The sequence below is a fragment of the Sciurus carolinensis genome, chromosome 4, assembly GCF_902686445.1.
Source record: "Sciurus carolinensis chromosome 4, mSciCar1.2, whole genome shotgun sequence".
NCBI classification, from domain to species: domain Eukaryota; kingdom Metazoa; phylum Chordata; class Mammalia; order Rodentia; family Sciuridae; genus Sciurus; species Sciurus carolinensis.
Genome location: NC_062216.1, coordinates 159,953,658 through 159,966,904, shown reverse-complemented (window position 1 = coordinate 159,966,904; position 13,247 = coordinate 159,953,658). Strand labels below are relative to the sequence as shown.

The following is a 13,247-nucleotide window of genomic DNA, read 5'->3' as shown; positions in this document are numbered from 1 at the left end:
GGCAGAACGCAGGCAGCAGCTGGGGATAAAGGGACAGGTAACGTGGTCCATGGCACTCACGGAAGGCACACGCTCCTGAGCACCAGACCCATCGACAGTTCCGAGTGAAATGTGCTCTAAGCGTCAATGCAGCCCAGGTTCAACGAGAACATGAACTATCTCCAGGAAGTTTTTATGGATTACATGCAGAATGAGGTTGTGGAGATACTGGGTGAAATAAAATCAACGACTGAAATTAACCTCCCTGGTTCCCTACTTTTCACCAGGGGGTCAGCAGAAACTACTTTTCTGTGTGCCTGACCTACATTGCTAATAGGCAGCACCGTTGATGAAAAACACTTAACCTGAGCTTGGAGGGGGAGGAAATCAAGGAGAGCTTCCAGGAGGAGGTTTCTTCTGAGCGGACTGAAAAGTTCAAGGGACTGCACAGTTTGTGTGTCAGGGAATCTCCTGTTTTCTATTTCCATCCTTAACTAGCCCATTGGCATTTCATTCCTAAAACAAGGTCCGTGGTGCTGGAAAAGTCTCAGCCATGTGCTGAGGCCTGCAGTGGCCGTGTGGAGGTACCGTGGGCGGCCGGCTCTCCTCCGGTCTCGGGGCCCCCGCCTCTGCCTCCCCCAGCAGCCCCCCGACAAGGAGGCTGACAATAAGCCCGGGCTTTGTTTCAGCTCCATCCATCTGACAAGGTTAAAATCGAGTTGGCCCAGAAGCTACTTGAGCTGCGTAATTTACAGAAAAATCAAATTATGTAGAGGCCTCTTATAATTGAGGGTAATTCAGGAAATAACTTTCGGGAAAACGGCAGCTCGTACAGCTGTGTTGCCATTTGGCAATTGCTGAGGTCATCCTGCTGCCCGAATGCCCTTCTCGTGCTGAAATATGTCAGATTATATTCCTTCAGGCCGGCCCAGGAAACCCCATGACAGCAACATTGCTGCTTCTCCAGATCTGAAGGCTCCGGGTCAAAGACGCTCGGGCCTGAAACTTCTGTTTCTGAAACAGAACAACTGACTTAAATGTGGACCCATCCGTGGGGTCGATGGCACCATGACCGGAACCACCATCCGCTACCGATGGGCTTAACTAGGTACCGAGACAGACAGACACAACCATGGGGGCCTTTTAAGCCATCAAAGCTGTGTCTGCCCATTTTCCAGGATGCATGTGAAGTGGACACACACACACACACACACACACACACACACACACAGCGGCCTTGAGCTGCTGTCAAGCTTCCTAATCAACAGAGTCCGCGAGACACATCACATAAATCAAAATGGTTAGGATGTATTCACAGTGAATATAGCTGGTAGTTTCCAGGCAAGAGGAAATCATTTATCTTATGATTATGCACAAAATTCCAAATGTGCACCTGCAGAAGGTCTGAGCCTGCAGTACAGGGGCCCAGCAAGGGCCCAGACCCCCTAAGAGTCCCGGGTCACCCCACTCCATCCAGACATCCAGACAATGGGAGACAGCTAATTCCACCAACTCTTGACCTTGGCCTTGTCCTGGGTGCCTTTTATACCTGAGGTGGACTCTCACCAACCTGCAAGGCTGGTACTGTGCCCTTATATACAGATAAGGAAACCAAGGTTTGGGAAAGTTGGGTAACTGCCCCAGGCCCTACACCTGGGCAGGGGCTCCCCAGTTCCCTCAAGCACCCAATCCTCTCCTTTGACTCTAATCGCATCTAGCTCTAGCATCCCCATCTGTCCTGACTTGATTGGAAATCTGACCAGGGCAGCTTCCCTGGCCAGGGAATAATGGACCCACTGACCATTGCAAAAAACCAGGCAGCGAGCTGCCCCTGCTTCTGCAGTGAGCCTTGCTGGTCTTTTGTAATCTGGATGAATAATGAAGCGCTCTCCCACGTGCTGCGTGTGAGATCAGGTGAATGCCATCTTTCCTCTTTGCCAGCCAGCTGCCGTTCTGGTAGGCTGACAGTAAGTAATCGCTCCGCACGAGGAGCCCGTCGACAACTCAATCAATTAATCCCTCTTTGGCTGGTAGACAGCTGTTGGGTCAAAGCAAGATAATTAGATGGCCTCGTCGTTTACCAGGTGGTTGGCAATGAAGGGATTAATTGACCAGAGTTGGGGACCGTCCCATGGCGCTCTTTCCTGCCCACCCCAATGTGTACCACCACGCAGGAGCATCCCTCCCCAACAGCAGCTGGAAAGACAGACAGCCATGGCCCCGCTGGCTTATCTGTAAGATTGCATCGGCTCCTTCAGAAACCCCCAGCTGACGCCTGGCCTGGAACGAGTCTGGGACCAGATGGGGTGGTTCCAGGGTGACTTTCATGGGACTTGTCCCAACACTTTCCCTGGGGGTCTGGCTTCTGGATTTATCCACAGGGTGCTGGTCAAGTCCCCAACCTCACAAACTTTCAGTTGCGCAGATGAGGGACAGTGGCCCCGTGTCTTGGTGGCAGCGTTGACACGGGCCTTCATGTGGACAGAGAGTGGAAACTATAATGACCCTCCCCCATGCATCCTCCCACATGTCACCAGGGTGTGACACTCCACAGTGGAGTTCCTGGTGGCGACTCCGGCTTCGCCTGGTTCCAGCCAAGAGAAAAAGGACCCTCATTTTTAGGGCCAAATATGGGGTTCAGTAGGCAACGTGCGGATCTGCAGTTGCTTAGTGGACGCCTCCTGTGCCTTCCACGCCATCGCGCACGCCTTGGCTCCTGCCTTTGGGAATTCCCACCTGGTCCAGAGCACACCCCAGGCCGAGCTTGAGCGGCGAGGAAGGAGACCCTCAGGGGGCGTTGCTCCATCCCGGGAAGATTAAGTGCTGGACTGTCCCCTCCTACAATCCAGCCAGGCCAGATGGGCCTGTTCTATCTTTTAGGAGCTGTGTGATCTCAGCAAACTGCTCAACCTTTCTGAGCCTCAGTTAAATGACCAGGGAAATGGGGTCATCAGAGGCCTTCCTCTTAGGGTTGTTGTAAAGATTCATTGAGGGGCTGGGGATGTAGCCTGTAGGGGGACCTGGGTTCAAACCCTGGCACCGTCCACAGAAGGGGAAGGAGGAGGAGGAGATGGTGATGATCATCCAATGTCGTGTGTTTGGAAAACGTCCAAGGCAGCCAGACACGTTCCGAGCAGCCAGTGAGGAGGACCTTTTCTCCCCTCCCCTCCCTCCCTGTTCCTCCCCACCCTTGCTCTGCCTCCTGAAGCCACCCCACGGAGGCGGCCGTTCACTCCGATAACAGAGCGGTGACCTCAGGGCCCTTGCACTGGAGCCTCTTCCCCTCCCTGGTGATTTTCCAGTGTTTTGGAGTCTCTTCCCTCCGACAGCTAGACCCCTGAGCACGGACGGCCCCCTGAGGAAGCTGCAGACGCGGGGTCTGCCGCGCCCCCGCTGGCCTCCCAGACGCACGGCTCCTGGATGCACCGCCAGCCCCGGCTGGCAACCCTGGCCCCAAGAACGGGGTCGTCCAGAGCAAGTAGAAATGCTAAAGAAGAAGCTGGAGGGCAGGGCTGAACCCCGGGGTGAGGCTGCGGAGATTCCAGGGAACCCCCGAGGGGACCAGGCGGTGGGTGAGGCAGGACAGGCGGTCCCTGCCCCCGCTGGCCGTGAGGGGCAATTATGCCCTATTAATGGCTGGCACCAGAGCCCCGCCCGGAGCAGAGCTGAGCCCCGCAGCCCGCAGATGTGCTCGGCCCACAAATATGCAGTTGGCAACTCCTGAACTTCTGGTGACTTGACGCCCGTTGATCTGATGGGCAATTACGTTTTATTTTGGGGCCAGGGAGACAGCAGAGAAGCAGGAAAATTATAAGACATCAGAATGCAGCTTTGCTAAGAATATCAACAGCAACTTTTTTAAAAAACCAATTGTCGTTTTAATGGTTAGGGGTTTGCAGGGCACTGAAATAAGAAAACCCTGAATGCCAAAGTCAGATTATAGCCCATTTTCCCAAGGGAGGTATAAACCTTTGTCCAGCGAAACTCTGGGTTCGTGTTTTGTTTGGGAGAGTGGAGGAGGTGATTCCTGCCAAGAGAACTTGGCTAGTAAGGGTGAGCACAGCCGAGAGGTATTTGTAGTTTATTCCGGGGTTGTCTTCAGTAGTTCTTGCTGAGTTGCTGAGGCTGGCCTCCAACCTGCAATCCTCCTGCCTCAGCCTCTGGAGTCTGGGATCACAGGCACCCAGGTATCGTGTTGGTATAGTTCTTATATAAAATAAATGGTGCCTGCTGTCACCAACCTATGTCAAACCCAAACAGGCAGTCAGCACTGCAAAGGAAGCCCCGTTTCTGGGAACAGTTTGGTTCCCAGGGGTCAGGGGCTTTGTCATTGAGAATGTCATAGAAGGTTCAGCAGCGCCACAAGCTGGTTGGAACATTTGAGAAACTGAGTCGCGTCCCATCAGGTGCCAAGTCTGCCACTCTCTCTCAGATGCAAAACTCACCACACCGGCTCCCTTCTCCCCTCTGCACCCCGCCCCCTGATCACGGCAGCCCCCAGGAGCCCGAGACAGCCCCTCCCCCAGTGGCACTTAGGGACTCCGTGTGGGAACGGAACCAACTACAGCTTGTAAAGGAAGCTGGCTCAGAAAAAAACATCCCGAGGAAACAGGGAAAACATCCCGATCTTCCTGCAGAGACATGTCCCCCGCTGCCAGCTGGAGAGGCCAGAGGGCATGCCCGAGCCATCCTTGAAGGACAATGACTCACCCAGCGATGCCCTCGCAAAGGACGTCCCTCCCACGTTCTAGGCCAGGGCTGAATGGGCTTCCCTTCCGGACGACACTCAAAATGTCACCCTGGGGACAAGATGACGTCCGCCCAGTAGGGTCTCCACTCCTCTGATTGATTGACAAGGCACCAAGCAGGGTCGCCCGCCCTGCCTGTCAATCACGCATGGCGACCTCAGGGAGGCGGAGCCGGCCCCTCTCCACCCTCCTGCGCCTGGCTCTGAGCTGCAGGCGGAAGAACGTGCTCCGGCCGACGAAAGCCACCAAGTCGTGAGCGAATAGTCCCAGGAGTGGACACCCCATGGGAGGCCCTGAGGAGGACATGCCCCTCGAGGGGCCCCGCAGGGTGGGCGCGACTCACCGGCATGGTAGTCAAGGGACGGCAGACTCAGAGGGGCTGTGTGGCCTGCTTGCAGCCACACAGTCAGGGGACGGGGTCGCCGAGCTCTGAACCCTCCGACCCGAGGACTTGCCACACTGAAGCCACCCTTGTGACCTCCAGATGACAAACCATAACCCTCGGACACATCAGGACCGTTCTGTCCCCAGCTCCCCAGGGAGACCGTGAGATGGGAAAATCTAAAAGGGGGCCCCCGTGTGCTCCAGGGACCTCGACTCCTTGAGGTGAGGCGGGAATCTGAACCCAGACTTTCGCTCTCTCAATCGCAAATGTCTGGGGGACCTGCTGTCGGCCAGACCCTATGTTAGGTGTCGGGGACACAGCAGTGCCCAGGTCACCGGGTGTGGACTTGCCCCTCAGAGGGGTGTCCATCATAAATAGCTCTGCTGGTGACATCCTGGTCACTGTCACCAGGAGATGTCAGCCAAAAGATGGGACTGGTCAGCATCTGTGTGGCCTGCCAGCCTTTCCACTGGGCTCACCAGAGAGCCCAGGAGTAGTCACAGAGCCTGGTCCTACCTCTCCCTGAGGACAGTGGCCAGTCATGGTCAGGTCACGGGGGCGCCCGGGGAAACCGCAGCTCGAATCCCCTGCTGGGTCGCCCCAGAGCCCCGCAGAGGAGGCCTCTGGCAAGACCTGAGTTTGCACTTAGCGCGTTAATCTGGCCTGGTCACCCAGAGCTCCAAGGTGGGGCAGTGGCGGTAAGTAAGCGGATGAGGCCACCCACGCTGTTCGGCCACGGAGTCCCTGTTCCCAGCAGGGACTCCCAGCAGGGAGTGGAAGAGAGGAGAGGGGACAGGTGTGGGACAAAGACACTCAGGTCTCCTGCCCCTGAAGCCAGCATTCCCGAAGCCCAGGCGCGACCTTCTACAAGCCCCGTGGTCCACGGAAACATCAGACTGAAAACTCAACACAGAACCAAGCCTCAGCCACTCCGCCCCTTCTGCAGAGCTCTGCAGAGCAGCTGCCGTTGTCCTTAGTCACCAGGTGGGAATGAACCTTCCTACCCAAGGACCCGCCTTGGAATTTCCACATCAAGACCCAGGCACCACCACCAAGGCCGTTGCCATGGTGACGGGGCGCCACCTCCGAACTCTGCTCCTCACTTTCTTTGGTTGGAGTTTATATTGTTTTTGTTTCTATTTTGCTCCCAAAGGAGCTCCTTTCATCACTGACAACAGAGGCCACGTCTGCTGCCCCATTAATTGACAAGTCAGACTGACTGGAAGTCACTGAGCAGGAAGTCCCCACGCACGAGGGAGACCTGCCGGGTGGCTCACGGGGCATCGCTGGGTCTCCATCATCGCTGGGGAGTCCGCCCGCCTGCGAGCCGGGGGTCGGCCCTCCAAGCTCACGGCCCGTGGCTACAGCTCTCAGGGGTCCGGAAGCTGAGGCCAGCACTGCCCCTTGGCCTTTCTTTTAATTCTAAACATTTCCTGCTAGACTTTTGGAAATGTCATACAGGTGGAGCATCCCCCGTTCAAATGCTTGGGGCCAGAAGCCTTCCAGATTTTGGATTTTTTCAGACTCTGGAACACTTTGCATAGACGTCATGGGCCAACTTGGGGAAGAGACTCAAGTCTAAACACGAAATTCACTTGTGCCTCTAATGACCTTACACCCACAGCCTGAGGGACAGTCTTGTCAATGCACCTGCATTATGGCTGTGACCGGTCACGTGAAGTCAGGTGTGGAATATTCCCTTTGTGGCGCCATGTCGGGGCTCCCAGAGTTTTCGACTTCGGAGCCCTTTGGATTTCAGACATTCAGAGGAGGATGCTCAACCTGCACTGAGGACCGGGACCGCCGCAGGGCCAGGGAGGGCGGTTTCAAGTCTCCCCAGACCACCAGTTTGGCAGTTTTTCTGTACCACGCCCCCCACCCCGAAACCGCCAGGTGCTGACGGTCAGGAGAGCACAGAGGTCCCCCAGGCTTACCTGGATCGGGTTGTAGAGCTCCTGCAGGGGACTTCGCGACCCCTTTCGGCAGCAGATGTCCACACCGAAGGGATTCCTCCGCATGACTGAGGAGAGAAAGCGAAGCTGGTCAGAAAGGAGAGGCCGAGGCCTTGGACAGAGGAAAAGGCATCCGGGAGCGGGAAGCAGCGAGGGAAGGAAGGAAGCTCCCAGGAAAGACGCTCCTCACTGCTGCCCTCCACGCAAGGCCGGGCTGCCCAGCCGACTCCCCGACATTTAGGCCGCGACTCGCGAGCGTTCAGGAACCCACGGCGGGCCCTAAAACCCTCCCGACGGAAGCCACTTCCGAAGACAAGATCAAGAATCGGCTTCGGGAAGGTGTCAGGTGAGTCACCTGCTCCCCAGGCCAGCCTCCTGTGACTTGTCACTTTGGGTCCCAGGAAAATATCAATGGTGGGAACACGAGGCCGTGTCCTCTCTCCCCTTCTGCTGGCCCTCCTGGGCACCGGCTGGCAGCCTTTTCCTGGAAAGGGCCGGGTGGCACTCACTTTGGACCCTTGTGGGGTGAAAGCAGCTGCTTACGACACAGCAGAGAACGGCCGGGGCTGAGTACCCATCCCAGTGGGTGTATGGCTGTGGGTGGTGGCGCCCGCCTGGAACCCCGGCCACTCGGGAGGCTGAGGCAAGAGGATCCCAAGTTCAAGGCCAGCCTCGACAACTTAGCAAGACCCTGTCTCCAAATAAAAACTAACAGGGCTCAGTGGTAAAGCACCTCTGGGTTCCATCCCCAGTACAAAAAAGAAAAAGGTCATTTATAGATGGCAGCATCTGAATTTCAGATATTTTTCACATGTCAAGAAATATCATTCTTCCTATTTACTTCAACCACTTAATAAAAACTGGCAGTGGGCTGCATTGACCCCCAGAGCGAAACGCACCAACCTCTGCCCTGCAGAACCAGCCCAAGTGTTCCGGGGTTGCGGTACAAGTGCCACGCAGTCCCTGCCCGGCCGCAGCCTTCCCCAGATCCGCAGGCAAATGTCAATACATAAAAGCCACTAGGACTTGATTAGGCCGTCCAGGGAAACACTGGTTCTTTGTTCCTCCGGGGCTGCCCCAAGAAGAGGCAGGGAAAAATCTACCTTGTGTTTTTCTTCCATTTATTACTTCATTTTTCATTTCCACCGAAAAGGAGGTAAGCCGTTAAATGCAGGCAAGTCACCCCCGGTGCACAATGGCATAGCAACACTTCACAGGAGCAAAAACAGCCATAAAACTTGTAAAATTATGCCCACGCCATGCAAGATTAAATTCTCCCCGTGGCGACAGACTGGCTCATGGGGGCCCGGGGCTGCGGGCCGGCCACCGTGAAACCCTACCGTGGAATCCATTAAAAGTCTGCTTTTATGGAAGGCCGTATTATTTAATTGGTTTATTTTTCTAATGCAAGGCCTTTAAAATGCCCTGACCGTGTGGGGCCTGCGACTTGGGTCCTCTGCCTGCAGCCCAGCCTGTGACTTCACCGGGCGCCGGGTGAACCGGCTTTGTCAACCCCAGGTCTCCGAAGCCAGTGGGGCCCAGGGTGCTTCTGATGAGGATGGGAAGAGTCCCCTGCAGTCGGAGCGCTCTCCACGCCTGGGGAGGAGGAGTCCATCCCAGGGCGCAGGAAGGACCTCACGGACCAGGGACGAGGTCACAGGTCCCCTTCCCGAGCCTCCCTGGATCTCAGGCACTTGAGTCCGGTCGAGGCCACGTCTGTGCAAAGCCACTCGTACCTGGCAGCCGCAGCCCGTCCCCTGTGAGCCCAGGGCCGCCTCCCGCCACTGCTCAGCCTGGCTGGGGGTGTGGCTCAGTGGTTAAGGCCCTGGGTTCAATCCCTGGTACCACCAAAAAAAAATCAGTACAGATGTGAGTTTTTTTGGTGGGTTGGCGGGATCCTGGGACGGGCTGGCTGCCCTGCTTGAGGTGGGCTTTTACGCCCTGCGTGTCTTAGGACAGGGGACATCGGGGAAGAACGGGAGACCCATCGGCAGGCGGCGGCCGTCCATCCAGAGAGCACTGGTTCCTGCTCCCCTGATCCCCACGAGGGTCCTACGGGGCGGGTGCCACCAACGTCCCCTCTTCAGTGACCAGCAGGGTGCGCGCAGTCACCCAGGCGCCAGGACCCCCGGGTGGCAGAGCTGTCAGTCACCACGCTGGGCCACGCGCGAGGGTCACAGAGACCTCTCCGCGGGTCCCTCCTGGCCTGAGACAGGCTGGCGGGCCACGTCTAGGACAGGTGATCCCCAAAGCAACCCGGAGCCACGGGCCATGGACAGGGTGGGCGGCTGCGCCCGACTGGCTCTTAGGTTTTCCTCGAGCGGCTGTGAGAGGCTGGCGCCTGCCAGGCACTGGGTCCTGGGACACAGACGGTGGCCATGTCACTCGGGGTGCTGAGCACCCGGCAGGTACTCGGAAGGCTCGAGAACGGGCTAGGATTTTACCACCTGCGGGGGCATCGCCTGGGGGCGGGGTCTTGCTGAGGACGCGGAGTGGAGACCCGCCGCCCTCCACCAACCCACCGGCGTCACTGAGCGCCAGCAATGGCTTTCTCCTTTCTCACCTCGATGGAGCCCAAGACCCTTCTCAGCAACCTCATCAGCCCGCTGGCGGCGTGACCCCTGCGACCAGGGGTCTTCCACGAAGTTAGAGTCAACATCGGGCCCACGCATTTGCTGCACCGGGATGAAGAGCGTCTGTCCCCATCTCTCCCCGCGCCGGAGGGCGGAAGCCGGCTCAGGACAGAGGAATCAGCCCACCTGAGTCCTGGGGGTGCCCTCTGTCCCGGTCGGTGCTCTGGCACCAAGAAGGGCTGCCAGGTTGCTGGTTCAGGTCTGAGACATACGACAGAAGTGCTGAGGGGTCCCAGGGAACCCGCCTTCCGTGCCCGTCACAAAACCAAGTCATCAGAATCCCGAGGGATGAGAGTGAAGTCCAGGCAATTTACAGAAGAATCTCAGGAAGTTACAAGATTGTCCCAAGTCCCCCGTGTAGTTAGTGGCAGAGCCAGGAATGGAAGACGGTTCTCATAAAATACAGTAAGAGTTCGTAATCATCACAGATGACCAGTCTTTAGAATTTGCCATGTGCCTGACGCCAGGCACGGTGCTAAGTCCTTCCCTCACACTGCTTCATTTAATCCTCATAAAAACCCTTTAAGTCAGATACAGTAATAATAACACTCATTCCCATTTTACAGTTAAGGAAACTGAAGTCCAGAGAGGTTAAGTAGTTTGCCTGAGATCACACAGCCAGCAAATGAAAGGGCAAGTAGCAAATTCAAATCCTGGTCTGTCTCCTTCTAGAACTGGCACTTTTCCCCCTTTGCCATGTCTCTAAAGGCAGGGAAAGAGGTCTCACGCTCCTAACACCCACCATTTGGGGGGCTGCTACTTCATTCTGCATTCAAAGTGAAACACTTCTGTACTAAATTGCCAATCAGTGGGGCTCCAGGCTCCCTCCGGCAAAACAACCCTAACGCTCGGTGGACGTTGGACACTTTCCGAAGCTCCTGACCTGCTGTCAGCCTGGGCAGATTCCTCACCAACCCCGGGCTGGAGGGTCCAGCATCCACCAAATCCACACTGAGGGCTACTCAGCTGTCACCTGTCCTTCTGGGTCCAGTGCTGCCCTTTGGACCCGGGCTCTCCTTCTACACAAAGCAAGAACCGTGGGAGGGAGTCTCAGTATGAGGATGGAGGGAAGAGCCGGGCGGGGTGCAAGCTGCTCCACAGGCGGGCGCCCCCACGGAGCCGGAGGTGCGCAGAGCAAAGTCAGTCCTCACAGCAGCTGCATCTGGGGCTCGTCCATTCGGGACGTGTAGAAAATACCAGGGCCGTGTCTCCGCTGGATCCCACTGGCTCCCAAGCCAGCGTTGGCACTTTGAGTCCAAACCCGTCTCTGGCGTCTGAGAGGGTCTTAGCCCCACCCGCCACTTCCCCTCATTTTCAGAGGAGAAAACTGGGCTCAGAGAGGGGACGGCATGGCCAGGCTGCCACATCCCCTGCGGTTCTACGTCCCCGATGGCCAAGCCCCACAGCTGCCCTCATCGCACCCGCTGCCTGACTAAGTGCCTAGCGCACAGTGGGTATTTAGCACAGGCATTTCAAGTGACTGGAACTAAAATTCAAGGTCAAGCAACCCAAAAGTTTAACCACCGACACTGACGGTACTAACAGGTGTCAGGCCAAAGCCCCTCCGAACGGCAGAACAGCAAACGAGAGAGGTTGGCAAGCTCCTTCCTCAGAGATCCTCTAGGTACAACGCTCCCTCGAAATGGTCAATTCGCCTCCGTAGCCCAGGTAGTGAAAACAAACAAAACGTAAAGCAAAATTAATGTGACGTGCTCTTCCTGGGCTGAGAGGTGCCTTAAATGAGCTCTGTCTGCACCCCATGAACGCTCACCCTTGTCCCCCGCTCCTCAGGGCTCCTTATCCACCCTGCAAGCAGGTGGTCTCACATCCATTTTAAAGACAAGGAAACTGAGGCTCAAGGGGCTGAAGAACGTACCAAGGAACAGCCAGTGTGTGGCCGAGCTCAGATCCAACCCGCACCTGCAATGAGATGTGTCACCAAGTGCAGATGTTGACACCCACAAGGGATGTGCACAAAGGCCATCTCAGGAGCCAGGGCCTTCGGGTGCTTTACAAAACATTCAGCACGCTTGTGTTTGCAGGTGACTTTTCAGGAGCCCCAGGACGTGAGGTGAGACTAAGGCTCAGCCGACGCTGTCATTCATGACATTATCTAACTACAGCCTCTGGTTCCCACTACTTCCTGCACACAGAGCCTCCCACAGGGACAAGCCAGAGCCCTTCAAAACCAGATCCCACCCTCCTTACTGGAGACCTACAAGCGAATTCAATAAAGAAAACTGAGGGTCAGCTGGGTGGTGCATGCCTGTGATACCAGTGACTTAGGAGGCTGAGGCAGGAGGATGGCAAGTTTGAGGCCAGCCTCTGTGACTTACGAAGACTGTCAGTAACTTAGTGAAACCCTGTCTCAAAATAAAGAATAAAAAGGGCTGGGGGTGTAGCTTCATGGCCGAGTGCCCTTGAGTTCAATCTCCAGTACTGGGGGGCGTCGGGGGGCTGAGGGATTTTGGCCTTTATTTGCCTGGGGAAGAACCCAAACCCTATCACAGCCAAGTACTGTGTCGGTCTCCCTACGACCGTAAGCTCCTCGACGCAAGAAGCCCCTCCTGTGGGAGGTGGTCACGGAACCAAAGTGAATTGAACTTTTGGCAAATAAAGGTCAAAGGTGTGAATCCAAGAATTAGGCGGAAGCCTTGGTATGACCGGGAAGGGGAAGGACACTGCTTCATCCAGGAGCCACGAGGTTTCCTGAGGTCGAAGCCTCCCGGGGGCGAGGGCTCTAACACTCAGCCTGGAAGAACATGCTGTCCCCCTTAAACACGTGCCTGCAGGAGAACCAGGATTCCCCAAAACCAGCGTCCTCGGTGGCCAGCCCGTCCCCTCTGAGAGGACTGGTCATCTGCGGAAATGTGCCCGGAGCAGAGGACCATGCGCAAGGTCCAGAGGCACGGGGCCCCTGCCCAGGCACAAACCACTTGTCCTCCTGGCAGGCACGGGCACACTGAGCCACATCCACATCAAGAAGGGCCTCCTGGGGCCACCTGGTCACACACAAAGAGGGACGGATGGATACGTGGGGCTGAGGGACGTGGCTTCAGAGCTGGTCTGGCTGCCGAGGAGAGCGGGAGCAATCGAGGGGCCGGCCGTGCACCCCACTCCTACACCCAGATCCGCGGGGGTCTCGGGAGGCGTCAGTCACGGGCACGGGATTAGTGCCCGAGAGCGAGACCCCGGGAGCCCCCGGCTCCTTCCCCCAGGGAGGGCACAGCAAGAGGGCAGCGTCTCCACCAGCAGCACCCTGATCGGGGACTCCCGCCTTCCGACTGTGAGGACCAGCAGTCGGTGGTTCAGCGGTCACCGGGACCACAGCACTCTGGGACAGCAGCTGGAATGAACCAAGCTCAGAAATGCCCCTCCTGGCCAGTGGCGGGCACAGCACAAGACTCGGGCCCCCTACAGAGGGAAGCTTGGCTCTGCTGACATCCCGATTCCAGACTTCTACCTTCCAGAACCGTGTGTGGGAGAACAAACCTGTGTGGTTTTAAGCCACCAGGTTCATGGCGATTTGTTACAGCAGCGCTACCAAACT

General features: G+C 56.8%; 1 protein-coding gene across 2 annotated transcripts in view; it reads right to left on the bottom strand.

The window, feature by feature from the left end:
* The window catches only part of Chst11 (carbohydrate sulfotransferase 11), a 225,221-nt gene that overhangs the window by 114,830 nt on the left and 97,144 nt on the right, over positions 1 to 13,247 (bottom strand). For both annotated transcript variants that reach the window (XM_047550334.1, XM_047550335.1), the window contains exon 2: positions 7,047 to 7,132. In XM_047550334.1, the coding sequence (XP_047406290.1) occupies positions 7,047 to 7,132 (86 nt within the window). The remainder of the gene's footprint in view (positions 1 to 7,046; positions 7,133 to 13,247) is intronic.